The sequence below is a fragment of the Nerophis lumbriciformis genome, linkage group LG36 (assembly GCF_033978685.3).
Source record: "Nerophis lumbriciformis linkage group LG36, RoL_Nlum_v2.1, whole genome shotgun sequence".
NCBI classification, from domain to species: Eukaryota; Metazoa; Chordata; class Actinopteri; order Syngnathiformes; family Syngnathidae; genus Nerophis; species Nerophis lumbriciformis.
This window is the reverse complement of record NC_084583.2, coordinates 17,675,636-17,696,359: the sequence shown is the minus strand read 5'-3', so window position 1 is coordinate 17,696,359 and position 20,724 is coordinate 17,675,636. Positions and strand designations below refer to the sequence as shown.

The following is a 20,724-nucleotide window of genomic DNA, read 5'->3' as shown; positions in this document are numbered from 1 at the left end:
TTCGGCAGGTGGGTTGTTACACACTCCTTAGCGGGTTCCGACTTCCATGGCCACCGTCCTGCTGTCTATATCAACCAGGGTGAGCCCCACCCCTTACGTGAGCGCACTGCGCGCGGAGTGACCCCTGTTACGCGCCCCCGGCAACAGGGGTGGCGGGCAGGTAAGCTGCGCGGGCGGAGCGCGCGGAGTGACCCCTGTTACGAGCCCCCGGCCACGGGGGTGGCGGGCAGGTAAGCTGCTTACCTGCTGCGCGTGATGCCGGCCGCGGCGAAGGCGGACGAGGCGCGGTGTCGGCGCGGTGGTGACCCTGGACGTGCGTCGGGCCCTTCTCGCGGATCGCCTCAGCTACGGCTCCCGGTGGGGCCCTCTCGGGGGAAGGGGCCTCGGTCCCGGACCCCGGCGAGGCGTCCCTTCTCCGCTCCGTAAAAGTGTCCATCTCTTCTTTTTTTTTTTTCTGTTGTGGCATATGCAGCAGGTGCCTGCTCGTTTTTTGTATGTGGGTAACAACATTTAACTATGTATATATATTTCCGAATTGGTTTAACTGCCACCCGCCTGAATCTATTTAAAATCTTTTTTTTTTTTTTTTCAACCGCCCGACCCGACCCGCGGATAAAATCAAATTTTTTTTAATTTCATCCGCCCGATCCGCGGATAATCCGCGGACTCCACGGTTGTGCCCGCAAACCGCGCATCTCTAGTGCCTTGCCATCTTCTAACGTGGCCTGCCACATCATTTATGTGCCCTGCCACATCATTTATGTGCCCTGCCACATTATTTATGTGCCCTGCCACATCATTTATGTGCCCTGCCACATCATTTATGTGCCCTGCCACCAACGTTCCCTCTAAGGTGCGCACCTGCGCAATTGCGCACTGCTCACGCGTCCTCTGCGCACAGCAAATCTATGCCGCGCAAAAAATCAAATCCCACTCTAAACAAAATAAACAAATCGTTTGTTTTGTATGATTTTGATGATGAGTAACAGGTGACGAAAGGCGGCCACAACAGATAAAAACAATGTTTGTCAACACTTAAATTATTGTAACAGCTGTGGAGACACTTAAAGGAGGACATGAATTCCATCGGTCCCTTTATTTAGCGAAATTGTTTGTCGGCCATAACCACACCAAAACAATGTGTAGAATACTTTTATCTAGCAAAACTGGTCGTTGTCTACCGTACAAACCAAGCCAAAAGCAACTCTTTGTCATCTGTTATATCAACAGCAGCCGCTTGCTCTCCATCTCACCTGCACCAACACATACACTATGGCAATTAGCCACTGGTGCGTTTATGGCTACACAAAAAGTTGGACAACTCCAACACTACACGTAAAGTGTAAATTTCAGGTCGTTTTACTATGACTCCTCAATCAGTGTGCTTATTCTAATGTTATTTTTTTGGATATTAATCATGAAATGATGTTACAGGACTACATAATTGCTAATAAAAATATTTATTTTACGGACAGAAAGTTAATAAACACTTCATCTCATGCAACATGTGAATGTTTTAAGGGGAACTAAATGTGATGTCTGAAAGGGGTACACAATCTTTCCAAAGCAGGACCCTCACCTAGGCATAAAATACTATAGTGCATAACTGATTAAAAAAAAACAATATCTAAGTGGGCCAAATCACATATATTAGAAGAAAATCTCTTGAAATTGACTAGTCACTTGATTATAATAATAAGACATTTAAATTGTTATGTCGGGTTTGAGACAAATGTGCTGCTGGTATGACCACAGTGTGCACGTCTGTACTCCACTCAATGCTCAGGGTGTTTGTGCGTTTGCTCACACATGAAAAATTAGAGGGAACATTGCCCGCCACATCATTTTACGTGGTTTGCCATACCATTATCATACCTGCCAACTACTCCGGTTTTCCCGTAATTAGTACGGTTTTCATCAACCTATTCCGGGTTACGGTTGCAGTGATAAAAAATACGGTTTTTCATTCATTAAAAAAAAATTTTTTTTTAAAATGCGCGAGGCTATTTATAGCACCGCTGCCAAGCACGAGGCATTGTTTCCAAACGAGCGAACGATCATGGAATCAGCCGGAGAAAAATCGCAAACGAGTCTTAAACCGAAAAGAAAACTGCAGTCATTCCGTGAAGAATATTCAAAAGCCTATGCGGGAATAATTATCCGTTCCAAAAAGGGTGAAAACTACGCGAATTGCACCTTGTGCAGACAAGATTTTTCGATCGGACACGGAGGAATTAGCGATGTAAAAGACCACGTTGGGACAAAAAAACACAAGTCTAATGCCGTTGCTAGCGATACAAGTGGAAAACTTTCAACGTTTTTCGGATTTTAGCCACAAAAAGGTAATGACACCAATGTTATCTATTGGAATTGTTTAGTACTGTTATACTGTTAAAAGTGTTTATACTATTTATGCTTTCAAGTCCAAGTTGAAGAAATCTTGTTAAATGTTGACAGCATAACTACCAAAATACAGAAGTATGTCCTTAATATTTTTGCAGTGCTATTTCTGTTGAAAAGTTCAAATGATTACATTAGAGATGTGATGTGCCACTTTTCAAGTGTCTGATGGCTTAAATTAATTTTCATTAATTTTTCATATTTTGAATTCTTTTGAAAGGCTTACAAAAAAACTACATTTGAATTGTAATTCCATGCCATTGACAGGACTATTAATTTTAATGAAGTTAGCTTACCATGTTTACAGTATGATAATTGTGATAGAAATGTGAATTTTAGGCACAGAATATTTTATACAATTGAACAAGGCAGTAGATTATACAAGCTTGGACAGAAAGTTGATAATGACACCAATTTCTTTTTTAATGGAATTGTTTAGTACTGTTTTACCATTTGTTTACTGTAAAAAGTGTTTATACTGTTTATACTTTCAATTAACAAATTGAAGTCTTGTGAAAGGTTGACAGGATAACTGGCATTAACTGTCAAAATAATTTCAAACTATTGAAGTTAGCTTACAGAATAAACATGTCAATCAACCCATATGATTTTTGCTGTAATATTTTTGTTTTGAAAAGTCACTGTGACTGATAGAAAAGTGATGGTTTTAGCAACATTTTAACCTGTCTGAATGCTAATAATCATTTTGCGTCGGGGGGCGAAGCCTGAACCCCCCACCAGGACTTTGTCCTGGACCTACCGGGGCCTGTGGCCCCTGGACCCTGGCTACTAGGTTTTTCTGATTTCAAAAGTTGGCAGGTATGCATTATAAGGTGCCCTACCACATCATTTTATGTGCCCTGCCACGTTCTAATGTGGCCCGCCACATCATTTAAGGTGTTGGCCACGTCATTAATTTATGTGGTTTGCCATCTTTTAGTGTGTTCTGCAAAAACCTTTTACTGTGCCCTCCCACTTCATTCTAATGTGCCCCGCCACATCATGTTGTGTTGTTTGCCATATCATTTTGTGCCCTGCCACATTTTAATGTGGCCTTTTATACAATTTTGTGTTTTGCCACATCATTTTAATGTGCCCGCCACACAATTTTGTTTCTCCACATCATTTTATGTTGCCTGCCACGTTGTTTAAAGTGAACCGCCACATCATTTTATGTGCCCTGCCACATTTTAATGTGGCCTTCAACACAATTTTGTGTTTCGCCACATCATTTTAATGTGCTTGGCAACATTCATTTTATGTTGTTTAAAGTGAACCGCCACATCATTTTGGGTTGTTTGCTATATGATTTTACTGTGCCCCGCCACGGCGTTCTAATGTGGCACGCCGCGTCATTTTATTGATTCGCTAATTCATTTATGTGGCCTGCAAAAGCGCACTCTGGCTGAATGTATTTGTTCTTTTAATTTTGACAGGAAAATGTTGCACATGCAACTGCTTTTGTTTTACACTTATCTGATGTTCCATTTTTGTGGTTACCCAAAATGAACACTTAAATGTCTGCTTGTCATCTTGACTTATGATTTCAAAACAAGTTATCCATTCATCTGTAAAAAATATAATAATCCAAAACAGTTGCCTACTATGCATTTATATTCATGTACATTCACTGTTGTAATTGCAATGTGGCCCGCAATAATGATGACTTTGACACCCCTAGTCTAATGTATTTTTTGGAAAATCCTACAGCTGAATATTATCCTAATTCATTTTTGATTGCTTTAAGGTTTGACTTTTGCAAGGATGCAAAGGAAATGAGGCCTTCAGAGAACCTTGGGCAGGTTTTGTTTGGAGAACGCATCGAGTCCTCGCCGTACAAGGTGGAGCCTGACCCCGCCTAATGTTCTATTTATTTAAACAATTTACTCATTACTCTTTTATGCATCCCGTTGTTGTTTGTAGTTCAACTTCAATCAAGATGTCAAGTGCAAGCCGGTGTGCACAAAGACGTACAAGAAAGACAACCAGGAGAACACGAACAAGCTGGATTTCTTTAAAATGGGAATGGAGCTCAACTATCAGCACCACTGGTGAGTTCTTTCAAAGGGTAATAATAATAGATTTTATTTGTAAAATGCACTTTACATTGAGTAAACAACCTCAAAGTGCTACAGTGTATTAAAAAAATAAAAAGATAATAAAAAATAAATACAAATTAAAGCTGCAAGCAGCATTGGTCGGGCCCGCGTATTTGGCAGGTGCTAGTTCTAAGTGTCCCAATACTTTTGTCTACTTTTAGTCTGAAGTGTCCCAAGACTTTTGTCTAGTGTACCTACCTTGTCTGCATTGTGTGGGCATGTTGGTGCTTCTTGCTTTTGAGCAGCCATCTTAAAAAAACAGCAGCGCAGCAGCATCAGTGCAGCGGGTCTTTGAAGGGTCATAAAATCAAAACCGGAGCAGGTATTAAAAAGCTGTTCTATACTTTTATACACAAGGGTTCAATCTCTCTCCTGTGTTAGTTTGAAGCCTAAACGACAAACGCGCTCAGAGGAGATAGATTTTGAAGGAAGGTGACCGGTTTTTACAAAAGTGTTGTTTTGAAGGGGGAATAGCAAACTTCCTGTTGATTTTTGCTGGGGGTTGTCAATTTATGAAATGTAGGTCTAAGTGAGACCTACATTGAGGTTTTTGTTTCATGTCTCTCCGACCTTCCCAGTGGGAGTTACAGGCAGTTTTGTCATTTTTTTCTTCCGAGGAGCAGTTTTTTCTCCGTTTTATTAAAAAATTGCTCTAGAGCGCAATTTTTAAATTTGGGGTTAGGTTTTTTTATTAGATCGCAATTTCTGCTAGTCCAGATGTGTGTGTTCAGTTCGGTGAGTTTTGAAGCATGTTATTAAGGGGGTCAAATTACAGCTCAAAGAGGCAAAAGTGACTGTTTTTAGTACATTTTTGTCTTGAAGGGGGAATTGCCAACTTCCTGTTGATTTTTGCCCGAGGAAATTAATTAATGAAAAGTAGGGCTAAGTGAGCCCTACATAGAGGTTTTTGTTTCATGTCTCTACAACATTCGTACTGGGAGTTATAAGGAGTTTTCTTTCTAGGGGGCGCAATTTTGAGTTTTGGGGTTCGTTTTTTTTATTAAAAGACAATTTTTGCAGGTCCTGATGTGTGGGTCAAATATGGTGAGTTTTGAAGCATGTTAAGTGGGTCAAATTAATGCTCAAAGAGGCGGCGGAATAATAATAAAACCTTAGAAAAACAATAGGTCCTTATGTCCCATTGTAAAAGGACTCCCGTTGGGATTCCTTTTACAATGGGCCATGCGGGCCCTAATAAAGACTAGAACAGCCAAATAGCTGAAACTAGTATGCATACATCTAAAAAAAGGCTTTTTTGAAAAGACGGGTTTTTAAGCCTTTTTTAAAAGCATCCACAGTCTGTGGTGCCCTCAGGTGATCAGGGAGGGTATTCACTCTTACGATGAGCACAATAAGGAACCTGGGGACTTGCGCTTGAGAGCCACTCGCTGCTTTTTCAGGATTGTTGACAACATGCCGGTCACGTGGTGTTACGACGTGGAAGATAATCAGAAATACTGCAACCCTGGCTTCCCTATTGGCTGCCTGGTTACCGCTGACGGCAAACCTAAGGACGCATGTGTCATCAATGTGAGTTGTGATTTATGAGCGCTCACACCGTTTGCACTAAAAAAGCGTATTGACTCGCTGAATGTGTGCATTTCAGGCCGAGTTCAACAAGAAGAACACATTTTACGTGTTCAACCACGTAGACATCAAGATCACCTACCACAGCGGGGAGGCCGACGGATGGAGCGGTGCTCGGCTGGTTGCTGCCACTCTGGAACCCAAGAGGTAAACACAGTAGAACCTACCGGCAGACTTAAGTATGTTGGCTTCATAGTAGGGCTGGGCGATATGGCCTTTTACTAATATCTGGATATTTTTAGTCCATGTCACGATACACCATATATATGTGGATATTTTGCCTTAGCCTTGAATGAACACTTGATGCATATAATCACAGCAGTATGATGATTCTATGTGTCTACATTAAAACATTCTTCTTCATACTGCATTAATATATGCTACTTTTAAACTTTCATGCAGAGGGGGAAATCACAATTAAGCAGAGGTGGGTAGAGTAGCCAGAAATTGTACTCAAGTAAGAGTACTGTTACTTTAGAGATTTATTACTCAAGTAAAAGTAAGGAGTAGTCACCCAAATATTTACTTGAGTAAAAGTAAAAAGTATGTTGTGAAAAAACTACTCAAGTACTGAGTAACTGATGAGTAACATACACACTCATATCATATATACCGTATTTTCCGCACCATAAGGCGCCCTGGGTTATAAGCCGCGCCTTCAATGAACGGCATATTTCAAAACTTTGTCCACCTATAAGCCGGGGGCGTGTTGTAAGCCGCATCTAACTGCGCTAAAGGAATGTCAAAAAAACAGTCAGATAGGTCAGTCAAACTTTAATAATATATTAAAAACCAGCGTTCTAACAACTCTGTTCACTCCCAAAATGTACGCAAATGTGCAATCACAAACATACGTATATCAACATGGACAGAGCTGCGTGAAAAAAGCCACCCGGCCTCTTCGCGTAAACTTAAACTTACCTTAACCACTCGCTCATCTTTTCTTCATCCATCCCTTCGAGTTAGCTTTTATGATGACGCCGGCTGGAAAGGTCTCTTTTGGCAAGGTCTTCCTTTTGAATATCACCATGGGTGGAAGTTTCTGGCCATTAGCATGGCAAGCTAGAACCACAGTGAAGGATGACTTCTCATTCCCTGTGGTGCGAATATTCACCGTACGTGCTCCCGTTGTATCCACAGTGCGGTTCACAGGAATATCAGTTGCTGTGAAATAGTAATCCGTGTGCGGATGGAGAGATTGCGTCTTTTCATGAACCGGATCCCTGACGCTTAGTAGGAGCCATTTTGTGGTCTTTACAGATGTAAACACACAAAGGAAATGAAACGTACGGTGATATCCGCGCGCTTCTTCTTCTTCTACGCGGGCGGGTGGTTGCTTACAGTAGAAGAAGAAGCGATTCCTGTTCTATGGGGGCGGGTGCTTACCTTGGCGGTTGCTTGCGTAGAAGAAGAAGCGCTTCCTGTTCTACCGGGAAAAAAGATGGCGGCTGTTTACCGAAGTTGCGAGACCGAAACTTTATGAAAATGAATCTTAATATTTATCCATATATAAAGTGCACCGGGTTATAAGGCGCACTGTCAGCTTTTGAGAAAATTTGTGGTTTTTAGGTGCGCCTTATAGTGCGGAAAATACGGTACCGTATTTTTCGGAGTATAAGTCGCACCAGCCGAAAATGCATAATAAAGAAGGGAAAAAACATATAAGTCGCACTGGAGTATAAGTCGCATTTTTTGGGAAAATGTATTTGATAAAACCAAACAGCAAGAATAGACATTTGAAAGACAATTTAGAATAAATCAAGAATAGTGAACAACAGGCTGAATAAGTGTACGTTATATGAGGCATAAATAACCAACTGGTATGTTAACGTAACATATTATGGTAAGAGTCATTCAAATAACTATAACATATAGAACATGCTATACGTTTACCAAACAATCTGTCACTCCTAATCGCTAAATCCCATGAAATCTTGTACGTCTAGTCTCTTACGTGAATGAGATCAATAATATTATTTGATATTTTACGCTAATGTGTTCATCATTTCACACATAACTCGCTGCTGTGTATAAGTCGCACCTCTGGCCAAACTATGAAAAAAACTGCGACTTATAGTCCGAAAAATACGGTATTTATTTGGATTTTGACCAACAAAGTGAGATAATATAATATTTGTTGAAATATTGGACATTATTTTTTTCCCTGTCAAACTAGAAAAAAAAACCTAATACCTTTAGTAAGAAAGTAGAGAAATAAAATAAAAGGTATTTTATTGAAACATATTATTTCCAGGCTTTTGCGGGCCATGTAAAATGAGGTGGAGGGCCAGATCTGGCCCGCGGGCCTTGACTTTGACACCTGGGCACACCAATGAGCTTGTTTATAGATGCACAATAAAACTCCTCATGGGAAGTTGCCATTTGTTCTAACTTTGTGACATGATACAATGCACATTAATGAACATAACAGACAGAAAAGTGACAGATTGTAGCCAAAGGCTGATTTCCATATGCATCTCATTGCAAAGAAACACTATTTCAGCATTATGGTGAGTTGCATTTTTCATGCACTTATTCTTGCTGTATTTATATGGCACGAGTGGAAAGCCGGTCCCTGAAAATAATGCCTACAGGTAAAAGCCAGTAAATTAGAATATTTTGAAAAACTTGATTTATTTCAGTAATTGCATTCAAAAGGTGTAACTTGTACATTATATTTATTCATTGCACACAGACTGATGCATTCAAATGTTTATTTCATTTAATTTTGATGATTTGAAGTGGCAACAAATGAAAATCCAAAATTCCGTGTGTCACAAAATTAGAATATTACTTAAGGCTAATACAAAAAAGGGATTTTTAGAAATGTTGGCCAACTGAAAAGTATGAAAAGTTAAAGTTAAAGTACCAATGATTGTCACACACACACTAGGTGTGGCGAAATTATTATCTGCATTTGACCCATCACCCTTGATCACCCCCTGGGAGGTGAGGGGAGCAGTGGGCAGCAGCGGTGGCTGCGCCCGGGAATCATTTTGTTGCCACTTCAAATCATCAAAATTAAATGAAATAAACATTTGAATGCATCAGTCTGTGTGCAATGAATAAATATAATGTACAAGTTACACCTTTTGAATGCAATTACTGAAATAAATCAAGTTTTTCCAAAATATTCTAATTTACTGGCTTTTACCTGTATATTAAACCGGTCCGTGGTGAAAAAAAGGTTGGGCGGACCGCTGGTCTAGAGCAGTGGTTCTCAACCTTTTTTCAGTGATGTACCCCCTGTGAATTTGTTTTTAATTCAAGTACCCCCTAATCAGGGCAAAGCATTTTTGGTTGAAAAAAAAGAGATACAGAAGTAAAATACAGCACTGTGTCATCAGTTTCTGATTTAGGAAATTGTATAACAGTGCAAAATATTGCTCATTTGTAGTGGTCTTTATTGAACTATTTGGAAAAAAAGATATAAAAATAACTAAAAACTTGTTGAAAAATAAACAAGTGATTCAATTATAAATAAAGATTTCTACACATAGAAGTAATCATCAACTTAAAGTGCCCTCTATGGGGATTGTAATAGAGATCCATCTGGATTCATGAACTTGATTCTAAACATTACTGAATATTGCATTGTTGCATTGTAATGAATGGAATAGCCTACTTGATTTGATGTTCAGTTTATGAACTTACATTCATATTTTGTTGAAGTATTATTCAATAAATATATTTATAAAGGATTTTTGAATTGTTGCTATTTTTAGAATATTTAAAAAAAATCTCACGTACCCCTTGGCATACCTTCAAGTACCCCCATTTGAGAACCACTGGTCTAGAGGATGGATTACTGTATGTACTTTGGAAGGTTAGCGCCTGACTTTGCAGTGTACTTCTTTGGTTTTTACCTGCTAGTATGTTACTTTTGCAGGCCTATGGCTGTCATCACATTCATCTTTCTTCATAGTCACTGCATGAAAAAGTAGTTGTGGGGTTAATTTGATGTTCTTTACAAAGCGTTTGTACCTTTTTACTTTCAACAGTGTCAAACACGCGGATGAGAAAAAGCCAGATTGTGAAAGCGTCAGCCCTATGGAGGTACCTGGCCACTTTGACAGTGACGTGTCCATCGTTTACACCTACTCTGTCTCTTTTGAGGTAAGGCCTTTGTACTCTGGGGGTCTTTTCAAAAAGGAGTGGGAAAAAATCAAAATGACAATATTTTTCAATACTTTTTGTAACTATGAAATATAGATTCTTAATGTCTTCAAAATATTTTCTAAATGTAATTCTCAAAAATAAAAAATAAATGTATTATTACTTTTTTAAGTCATGTTTTGGGCCGTTTGAGGAACTGTACTTTTTGGGGAATTCATTTACAAACTTTTTGTATAATAAGGATTAGCAACATTGTTATTAGTTTTAGGTACCGAATCCGGAAAAAAAAGGTTGACACTGGTCAAATCCTGTCGGTCCTACCGCGGCACCGATTAATGTAAAATCCAACTGTGCCATGTTACAGTACCTGTGTTGTGTGTAACGTCACACCCGGTTGCTGAGTCAGCACTTTGGCACTTGGCGATCACTCAAGCAGCACTGACAGCTTTCTCAGCCAAACTTCCTCTAGGTAGTGTTGCAATTTCCAATGCCAACATAAAACTTGGTGCAAAAATTGCCCCAACATAAGTTAAGTAAGGCTCCACTTTTCCAAAAATGCGCTAGCTTTTTGCTAATATGCATTGGCTTTGCTATTGCATGCTACTAAATAGTATTAGCGATTTTACATGGGGATTTCAACACCTCCAAATTTGTTAGTGAAAACTACAACTAAGATGCAAGTTACAATCAAACAGCTAGTGAGTAAAAAGGACAATACACACAGTATACACACTTTTTAGGGTGCAACAAAAGACTAGATTCAGCAGAGACTGAACTGACTAGCCAACACACCACAAACTATACACTACTGCTTTCTAACGTCTTGGACTTTCAACTGGAATTACAATTTATTGGCATGTAGCTGAGATGGGCTCCAGCACCCCCAGCGACCCCAAAAGGGACAAGCGGTAGAAAATGGATGGATGGATGGATGGCATACTTGCAAATGAGACTCAGAAATGTGATAATGAAACAAGATATAATAACTGGACAACAGTTGTTATAATCACAATATTCTTAGTGTTTCAGTAAAAAAAAATAGATTTTATTATCAAAAACAACACACAAAAGTCGGGAAAATTTGTACTGTGGAATACTCATGTCAATTCGCAGGTACCGCAAATCTAGGGGTGTAACGGTACGTGTATTTGTATTGAACCGTTTCGGTACGGGGGTTCGGTTCGGTTCGGTTCGGAGGTGTACCGAACGAGTTTCCACACGGACATATTAAGTAGCGTAACGCAAGTTGTGTAAACAATGCACACCGAGGCACAACACACGGCATGCTAGCAGCTAACGGGCTAGGATAGACTGACTATACGTCCTCTTTTCACCAGACATGTCCTCTTTTGCGGAGCTGTCAGGGCGGAGTTTCTTAAATGCCTCAAATGTCCGGCATTTTGAGTCAGGGTTGCGTGTATTTTCAATGTACGTACAGGGTTGAGAAGGGGTTAAAAACAAAACAAACAGCAGCATTGGTGAGGGAGGGGCAGAGACAGAGACAGAGAGAGAGATATGATAAACGCGCATGCGTCGCCAGCCTCTGCTTTTTATCCATAGATTTATCACATTTAATTTTTTATTATCTATAGCAGGGGTGTCAAAAGTGTGCCCCGGAGGCCATTTGCGGCCCACAGCTAATGTTTTAAAGGCCCACGGCACATTCTAAAAATACTATTTTTTCTTTCAAACTGTCATTGCTCAAAACATAATATTGAATCAAAATCAATGTTATTATGAATTATTGACCTATCCAAGGTTCCCATTACTTCACATCAAATATTCCACTAAGAAAAATATTTTTGGTGGAAGATTTTGCAAATTTGGTAAATAAATAACCCAAAAATGTATATTTTGTTGTTTTCTTACTGTACCGAAAATGAACCGAACCGTGACCTCTAAACCGAGGTACGTACCGAACCGAAATTTTTGTGTACCGTTACCCTCCTAAGCAAATCGGTACCGTATCGGTTCATATGTAAACGGTACCCATCCCTAATTGTTATTCTGAGAGCTAACGCTAAGGAACTACTTTTAGTACCACAGCGCATCGCTGACGGAGGAAGTACTGCTGCTGCGGACACACTGACATGCTATTCTGCTCGTTTGCTCCTAGATTTGTATATCTATTTTTTTTACCTGAGTGAGGGTTATGATGTTCATCTAAATGGGGAACACAAGTCTTGCGCTAAAAGATATATATATATATATATATATATATATATATATATATATATATATATATATATATATATATATATATATATTAAAAAAATGCAATTCACCTTTAAGAAGTAGAGGGCTTTTTTTTTTTTTTACATTTACCGTATTTTCCGCACCATAAGGCGCCCTGGGTTATAAGCCGCGCCTTCAATGAACGGCATATTTCAAAACTTTGTCCACCTATAAGCCGCCCCGTGTTGTAAGCCGCATCTAACTGCGCTAAAGGAATGTCAAAAAAACAGTCAGATAGGTCAGTCAAACTTTAATAATATATTAAAACCAGCGTAATGTGGGCGCGCATGGAATCGTATATCAACATAGACGGAGCTGCGTGAAAAAAGCCACCCGGCCTCTTTGCGTAAACTTAAACTTACCTTAACCACTCGCTCATCTTTTCTTCATCCATCCCTTCGAGTTAGCTTTTATGATGACGCCGGCTGGAAAGGTCTCTTTTGGCAAGGTCTTCCTTTTGAATATCACCATGGGTGGAAGTTTCTGGCCATTAGCATGGCAAGCTAGAACCACAGTGAAGGATGACTTCTCATTCCCTGTGGTGCGAATATTCACCGTACGTGCTCCCGTTGTATCCACAGTGCGGTTCACAGGAATATCAGTTGCTGTGAAATAGTAATCCGTGTGCGGATGGAGAGATTGCGTCTTTTCATGAACCGGATCCCTGTCGCTTAGTAGGAGCCATTTTGTGGTCTTTACAGATGTAAACACACAAAGGAAATGAAACGTACGGTAATATCCGCGCGCTTTTTCTTCTTCTACGCGGGCGGGTGGTTGCTTACAGTAGAAGAAGAAGCGCTTCCTGTTCTATGGGGGCGGGTGCTTACCTTGGCGGTTGCTTGCGTAGAAGAAGAAGCGCTTCCTGTTCTACCGGGAAAAAAGATGGCGGCTGTTTACCGAAGTTGCGAGACCGAAACTTTATGAAAATGAATCTTAATATTAATCCATATATAAAGCGCACCGGGTTATAAGGCGCACTGTCAGCTTTTGAGAAAATTTGTGGTTTTTAGGTGCGCCTTATAGTGCGGAAAATACGGTAAGTGGCAATAAACTTGATTAACTTTCTGTAGAATTGCAATAAATGGCAATGGATCATTTGAATCATATTCTTTTTGACTCAGTTTGTCCAATGAATTATTACTGTCCTCTAGTTTACATACATACAGCTTGTATTTTTGGCTGCATGTTACATTTATCAATTAACTCTGTAAAAAATTGCAATACATCAAAAATATCACATCATTGTATTGTATAATGAAGTCCTTGCTAATACCCAACCCTGGTAGTAGGTGACTTATTTTACAATAATGATAAATGTTCATCTTCTTTTTTTTACAGGAAAACAATAAAATCAAGTGGGCTTCCCGCTGGGACTACATCCTGGTCTCCATGCCCCACACAAACATCCAGTGGTTTAGGTGGGCGTGCCAACTAATCAACACATTCCCACAAGAGTGTTTATAGTTTGTAACATTTATCTTTGTCTCTTAGCATCATGAACTCTTTGGTCATCGTGCTCTTCTTGTCCGGCATGGTTGCCATGATCATGCTGAGAACGCTGCACAAGGACATTGCCAGATACAACCAGGTGGACCAGGTGGTAAAAACATTCCCCTAGTTAAACATTTCTTGCTTTGTTACTAGGAATGGGTACTGAATTTAGTATTTTTATATATTTTGTCGGTACTAGCGCATACTGACTTTCGCTACCATATTTACAAACCTTTTAGCACCCGACGTCACATCAGGTTGCAGACTCCGCACCGGCTCAAGTAGTTGGCGGGGAAAAAAGGCGTATTTATTGCGGACTGCCTGTTGGTAATGCTATAATTTTCCATGCCGACAAAGCAAACATACCTGATCATTTACATCAGATGTGCCATACAGGCTATTACTAGCATTGGCAATTCCACAATGTGGTCATACATGTTCTGATCCGATATTTGCCAAAAATTGCGTATCGGCAAGGCATGGGAAAATGCCGATCCAGATCCAGTTTGAAAAAACTCCGGTCCGTGTTTTCCAACGCACCTATTTAAATAATACATTCCACTTTTCTGCTGCTCCGTAATTTCCGTTCTGCATTTTCCAGCACACCTTCAACACATCCACAATTCTCACGCAGTTGCTTTTAGCTGCTGGCATTACACGACAGGCTCTTCTCACTCTTTCCTGTGTCTCCCTCTCACAGACAGCGAGCGCACCTTCTTACACACGTCGCATACTGTCACGACACACGTCACATACGTATACGTCCTCTCCCAGCAGAGAGCGAGGTAGCAGCATGGCTAACGTTAGCTGTGATGCTAGCGCAGCCGCTAAGGTGCGCGCCTGCTCAAGCGTCCTCTGCGCACGGCAAATCTATGTCACGCACAAAATCAAATAAAAAAATAAGCGCATAACAATTTTCGACACACGGACACGACAGAGACAACAGTTTTCGTCATCATTGTTCAAATATTGTGACGTCTGTCGAGACGCTTATCTCCATTCGGTGCCACACGTCCAGACTCCACACCATCAAAATGGCAAAAATTTCCACATCAACACCGTATGAAAAAATTAGTGATTTTTTTTAGTTGGGATTTCCTTCTCTGCATGAAAGTTTAAAAGTAGCATATATTAATGCAGTATGAAGAAGAATGTTTTAATGTAGACATGCAAGCCTTGAAAGACAATTTTGAAAATCAAGACTACATTTCCTGCAAATGGGTGCATTTCTACCCTATATTTTAACTTTAGATTTATTCTCATATCGAACTCTTTTGGCTGTCTTTTTGACACTTACATCCGGCGCCCCCCTCCACACCCTGGATTATAAATAATGTAAATAATTCAATGTGATTATCTTGTGTGATGACTGTATTATGATGATAGTATATATCTGATAGTATATATCTGTATCTTGAATCAATTTAAGTGGACCCCGACTTAAACAAGTTGAAAAACTTATTGGGGTGTTACCATTTAGTGGTCAATTGTACGGAATATGTACTTCACTGTGCAACCTACTAATAAAAGTCTCAATCAATCAATCAAAACACATAGAATCATCATACTGCTGTGATTATATGCATCAAGTGTTCATTCAAGGCTAAGGCAAAATATCGAGATATATATCGTGTATCGCAATATGGCCTTAAAATATCGCAATATTAAAAAAAGGCCATATCGCCCAGCCCAAGTTCAATGATGCCATTTCTGTTTGTCATGTATAATTTTGTCTATTTTGTGTTTATCCTTGAATAAACAGGTCAGTTTCTTGTTACCAACCATTGTGTATTATTCAAACTCCCCTAATTCAGCTGGCTAGTTGTTATCAAGAGTACTAAAACCCTTTTCAACATGATTCTGACAACTAAGTAGGCTAAATAACTTTAAACTTTAATACATGCTCGGATAGGCCAGTATCGGTCAGTATCGGTATCGGATCGGAAATATAAAAACAATATCGGTATCGGATCGGAAGTGCAAAAACCTGGATCGGGACATCCCTATTGGCAATTTTACATGGCAATTCCGACTGCCAAAAACGCTACAGTCAAATAGCTGGTGTCTAAAAGTATAATACTATTGCTTCCTGACTATGGCAACACAGAGGACAAACTGAACTGAATATATTTTGTTTGCTAAGATTCTGTCAATTTAATTGTGTTCACTTCCTGGAAAGAAAGGAAAGTGTTGGGGCAGAAATAAAATGGAAGACAGCCTCATTGTTGTAATACTGATAAGATAAAAAGAGAGTATGCTATACTCCCACATTCCAACCCCTTCAAAGTAAAGCACAGAGTTTACTTGCGGATGGGGATGTCCCGATCCAGGTTTTTGCACTTCCGATCCGATACCGATATTGTTTTTGCACTTCCGATCCGATACCGATACTGACCGATACTGGCCTATCCGAGCATGTATTAAAGTTTAAAGTTATTTAGCCTACTTAGTTGTCAGAATCATGTTGAAAAGGGTTTTAGTACTCTTGATAACAACTAGCCAGCTGAATTAGGGGAGTTTGAATAATACACAATGGTTGGTAACAAGAAACTGACCTGTTTATTTAAGGATAAACACAAAATAGACAAAATTATACATGACAAACAGAAATGGCATCATTGAACTAGGGCTGGGCGATATGGCCTTTTTTTAATATTGCGATATTTTAAGGCCATATTGCGATACACGAAATATATCTCGATATTTTGCCTTAGCCTTGAATGAACACTTGATGCATATAATCACAGCAGTACGATGATTCTATGCGTCTACATTAAAACATTCTTCTTCATACTGCATTAATATATGCTACTTTTAAACTTTCATGCAGAGAGGGAAATCACAACTAAAAAAAAATCACTATTTTTTTCATACGGTGTTGATGTGGAAATGTTTGCCTCGGCATTTTGATGGTGTGGACGTGTGGCACCAAATGGAGATAAGCGTCTCGACAGACGTTACAATATTTGAACAATGATGACGAAAACTGTTTTTCTCTGTCGTGTGTCGAAAATTGTTATGCGCTTATTTTTTTTATTTGATTTTGTGCGTGGCATATATTTGCCGTGCGCAGAGGACGCTTGAGCAGGCGCGCACCTTAGCGGCTGCGCTAGCATCACAGCTAACGTTAGCCATGCCGCTACCTCGCTCTCTGCTGGGAGAGGGCGTATACGTATGTGACGTATGACGTGACAGTATGTGACGTATGACGTGACAGTATGTGACGTGTGTAAGAAGGTGCGCTCGCTGTCTGTAAGAGGGAGACACAGGAAAGAGTGAGAAGAGCCTGTCGTGTAATGCCAGCAGCTAAAAGCAACTGCGTGAGAATTGTGGATGTGTTGAAGGTGTGCTGGAAAATGCGGAACGGAAATTAGGGAGCAGCAGAAAAGTGGAATGTATTATTTAAATCAGTGCGTTGGAAAACACGGACCGGAGTTTTTTTTAAACTGGATCTGGATCGGCATTTTCCCATGCCTTGCCGATGCGCATTTTTTTGCAAATATCGGCGGCCGATCCGATCCAAATATCGGATCGGGACATCCCTACTTGCGGACATAAGATACAAGCAAAAAGAGTACACGTGGGAAAATGTTAGCTGCTTTAAACATGACTATGAATAAAGAAAGAACTGTTAAACATATATGCATTCTCCACAATACACACATGGAAGTACAGAAAAGTGGTACCATTACCGTTTTGCCAGGTGAACATGTACCCATCCCTAGTTGACACTGTAGCACATGAGTGTATTGGCGGTGGTGTATTTGATTGGGGGGGAAAAAAGTATCTGCTAGTTTGTTTTGCGTCAGAAAGTACTGAACGTGTTGTCACATTTCACAGGCAGACTTGATAAAGGTTCCACCGACCACGCTGAAATCCTCTCCCATTTATGTAAGCGTACCAAAAACACCCACATCTGTTGTGGTACTTCAATCAGGTGTGTGCGTGTGTGTGAGGGTGTGAGATGACTGCAACAACACACATGGGAGAGGAATGTAAAAATGTGTCAAGACCTGAACCACACACTATATGTTTGAAGGATACATTGGAGTCGTAGCACAGCAAACGTGTCAGATTTAGTTAACTGTAACCCACTGTGTAGTCCTTGGTTTTACCGCTCATGTCATGCACTCTGTTGACTAGCCTTCTCATTCTTCTCCTTTCCCCCCCACAGGAAGACGCCCAGGAGGAGTCCGGCTGGAAGCAGGTGCATGGGGATGTGTTCCGGCCACCCAGGAAGGGCATGCTGCTCTCCATATTCCTCGGCCAGGGAACGCAGATCTTCATCATGACCTTCATCACCCTCTGTAAGAAGGGCTGGCAATCAATAGCAGCGACAGTACTTAGGGTTGCAATGATGTGGTAAATTTCCGGAAACTTTCCGGAAATTTACCACAGGAAGTTAAGCTCGGGAAGTTTGGAAATATTGACCATTATTCAAAGTTGGACACAGTCCATGGGAATGAATGGGGAATTCCAATAATGATATATTATTGGGCACATGTCTATATGCTGTTGCATCTTTGTGGCATTTTTGACATAGCTCTTTTTATTTGCAAATGTATACACAATAGAGATGCGCGGATAGGCAATTATTTCATCCGCAACCGCATCAGAAAGTCGTCAACCATCCGCCATCCACCCGATGTAACATTTGATCAGAACCGCACCCGCCCGTTGTTATATATCTAATATAGACGATGCAAGGCATTAGTGAGGTTATAAAGCTTTTGCCTGTTAAAGAAAGGAGACTGATCCAATGCAGCACAGACATTCGCGTGCCACGCTGTCACGACCCAGACGCACACCAGTGCGCAATCATATGGGAGCCGCGCTGAGCGCACCTCCAAGCGCGTCTCGCTGCCGGCGACGGCCGGGTATGGGCCCGACGCTCCAGCGCCATCCATTTTCAGGGCTAGTTGATTCGGCAGGTGGGTTGTTACACACTCCTTAGCGGGTTCCGACTTCCATGGCCACCGTCCTGCTGTCTATATCAACCAGGGTGAGCCCCACCCCTTTCGTGAGCGCACTGCGCGCGGAGTGACCCCTGTTACGCGCCCCCGGCAACAGGGGTGGCGGGCAGGTAAGCTGCGCGGGCGGAGCGCGCGGAGTGACCCCTGTTACGAGCCCCCGGCCACAGGGGTGGCGGGCAGGTAAGCTGCTTACCTGCTGCGCGTGACGCCGGCCGCGGCGAAGGCGGACGAGGCGGGGTGTCGGCGCGGTGGTGACCCTGGACGTGCGTCGGGCCCTTCTCGCGGATCGCCTCAGCTACGGCTCCCGATGGGGCCCTCTCGGGGGAAGGGGCCTCGGTCCCGGACCCCGGCGAGGCGTCCCTTCTCCGCTCCGTAAAAGTGTCCATCTCTTCTTTTTTTTTTTCTTCTGTTGTGGCATATGCTGCAGGTGCCTGCTCGTTTTTCGTATGTGGGTAACAACATTTAACTATGTATATATATTTCCGAATTGGTTTAACTGCCACCCGCCTGAATCTATTTAAAATCTAATTTTTTTTTTATTTCAACCGCCCGACCCGCGGACAAAATCTAATTTTTTTAAATTTCATCCGCCCGATCCGCGGATAATCCGCGGACTCCGCGTTTGTGCCCGCAAACCGCGCATCTCTAATACACAACCTTTCTGCCTACATTTGTTGGGGTGAAATGTCTCCACACATCAGATGGTGTACGTGGCATTATTCTGTTTGTATTTATTTATTGTTGTAAAAGACTAATGCAATGCCACACACAGATATAAATAGTCAGCTAAGCAATTGGAGTAGTCTTTAAAAATATTTTATTGATGGACAAATGAATAGAAATAGGCTAGATGAATAAATGAACAGTCAATCAGCATGCTAAATCAAACTATAAGCTACATTCTTGTGTGACAACAGAATGACTAGCAGAACAGAAGGCAGAGGAAACGACACTTTTTCATTTAGTATTTGAGTAGCCTACAGTCATACAGTAACAAGAAATTACGCCCCTATTAAACTTAAATACCATAGATCAAATATATTTACCCCATTAAAAATGACCTGACTGGATGAAGTCCTTGGGCTCAAATACCAGTGTGGCCTCAATAGCCCTGCTGTAGTGTGGAGCATGCTGGGAATTATCTGGGCATGTGATGGAAGAATGCACTGCACATGTGATGGAGGAATGCACAGTGCAGGGTTGAAATTCCACTGAATTTGCATTAAATCAGGTTGTTTTAGCTAATAATCATGCTGCAAGATCTAGCATGTTGCATTCAATGTTTATTCCCATAAATTCCCGTTAATTCCCATGGAAAGTTTCTAACTTTGAATATTCCCGGTAGAGATGCGCGGATAGGCAATTATTTCATCCGCAACCACATCAGAAAGTCGTCAACCATCCGCCATCCACCCGATGTAACATTTGATCAGAACCGCACCCGCCCGTTGTTATATATCTAATATAGACGATGCAAGGCATTAGTGAGGTTATAAAGCTTTTGCCTGTTAAAGAAAGGAGACTGATCCAATGCAGCACAGACATTCGCGTGCCACGCTGTCACGACCCAGACGCACACCAGTGCGCAATCATATGGGAGCCGCGCTGAGCGCACCTCCAAGCGCGTCTCGCTGCCGGCGACGGCCGGGTATGGGCCCGACGCTCCAGCGCCATCCATTTTCAGGGCTAGTTGATTCGGCAGGTGGGTTGTTACACACTCCTTAGCGGGTTCCGACTTCCATGGCCACCGTCCTGCTGTCTATATCAACCAGGGTGAGCCCCACCCCTTTCGTGAGCGCACTGCGCGCGGAGTGACCCCTGTT

The 20,724-nt window shown here is 41.3% G+C and overlaps 1 protein-coding gene across 2 annotated transcripts in view; it reads left to right on the top strand.

Annotated features, from left to right (window-relative positions):
• Positions 1–20,724, top strand: part of tm9sf5 (transmembrane 9 superfamily protein member 5) — a 47,841-nt gene that overhangs the window by 6,329 nt on the left and 20,788 nt on the right. Inside the window, exons 3-11 of one of the 2 annotated variants that reach the window (XM_061930084.2) lie at positions 4,148–4,241; positions 4,324–4,451; positions 5,900–6,029; positions 6,106–6,233; positions 10,088–10,202; positions 13,776–13,855; positions 13,929–14,034; positions 17,769–17,819; positions 18,103–18,235. In XM_061930084.2, the coding sequence (XP_061786068.2) occupies positions 4,148–4,241; positions 4,324–4,451; positions 5,900–6,029; positions 6,106–6,233; positions 10,088–10,202; positions 13,776–13,855; positions 13,929–14,034; positions 17,769–17,819; positions 18,103–18,235 (965 nt within the window). The remainder of the gene's footprint in view (positions 1–4,147; positions 4,242–4,323; positions 4,452–5,899; positions 6,030–6,105; positions 6,234–10,087; positions 10,203–13,775; positions 13,856–13,928; positions 14,035–17,768; positions 17,820–18,102; positions 18,236–20,724) is intronic. The other variant, XM_061930085.2, reaches the window with a different exon arrangement.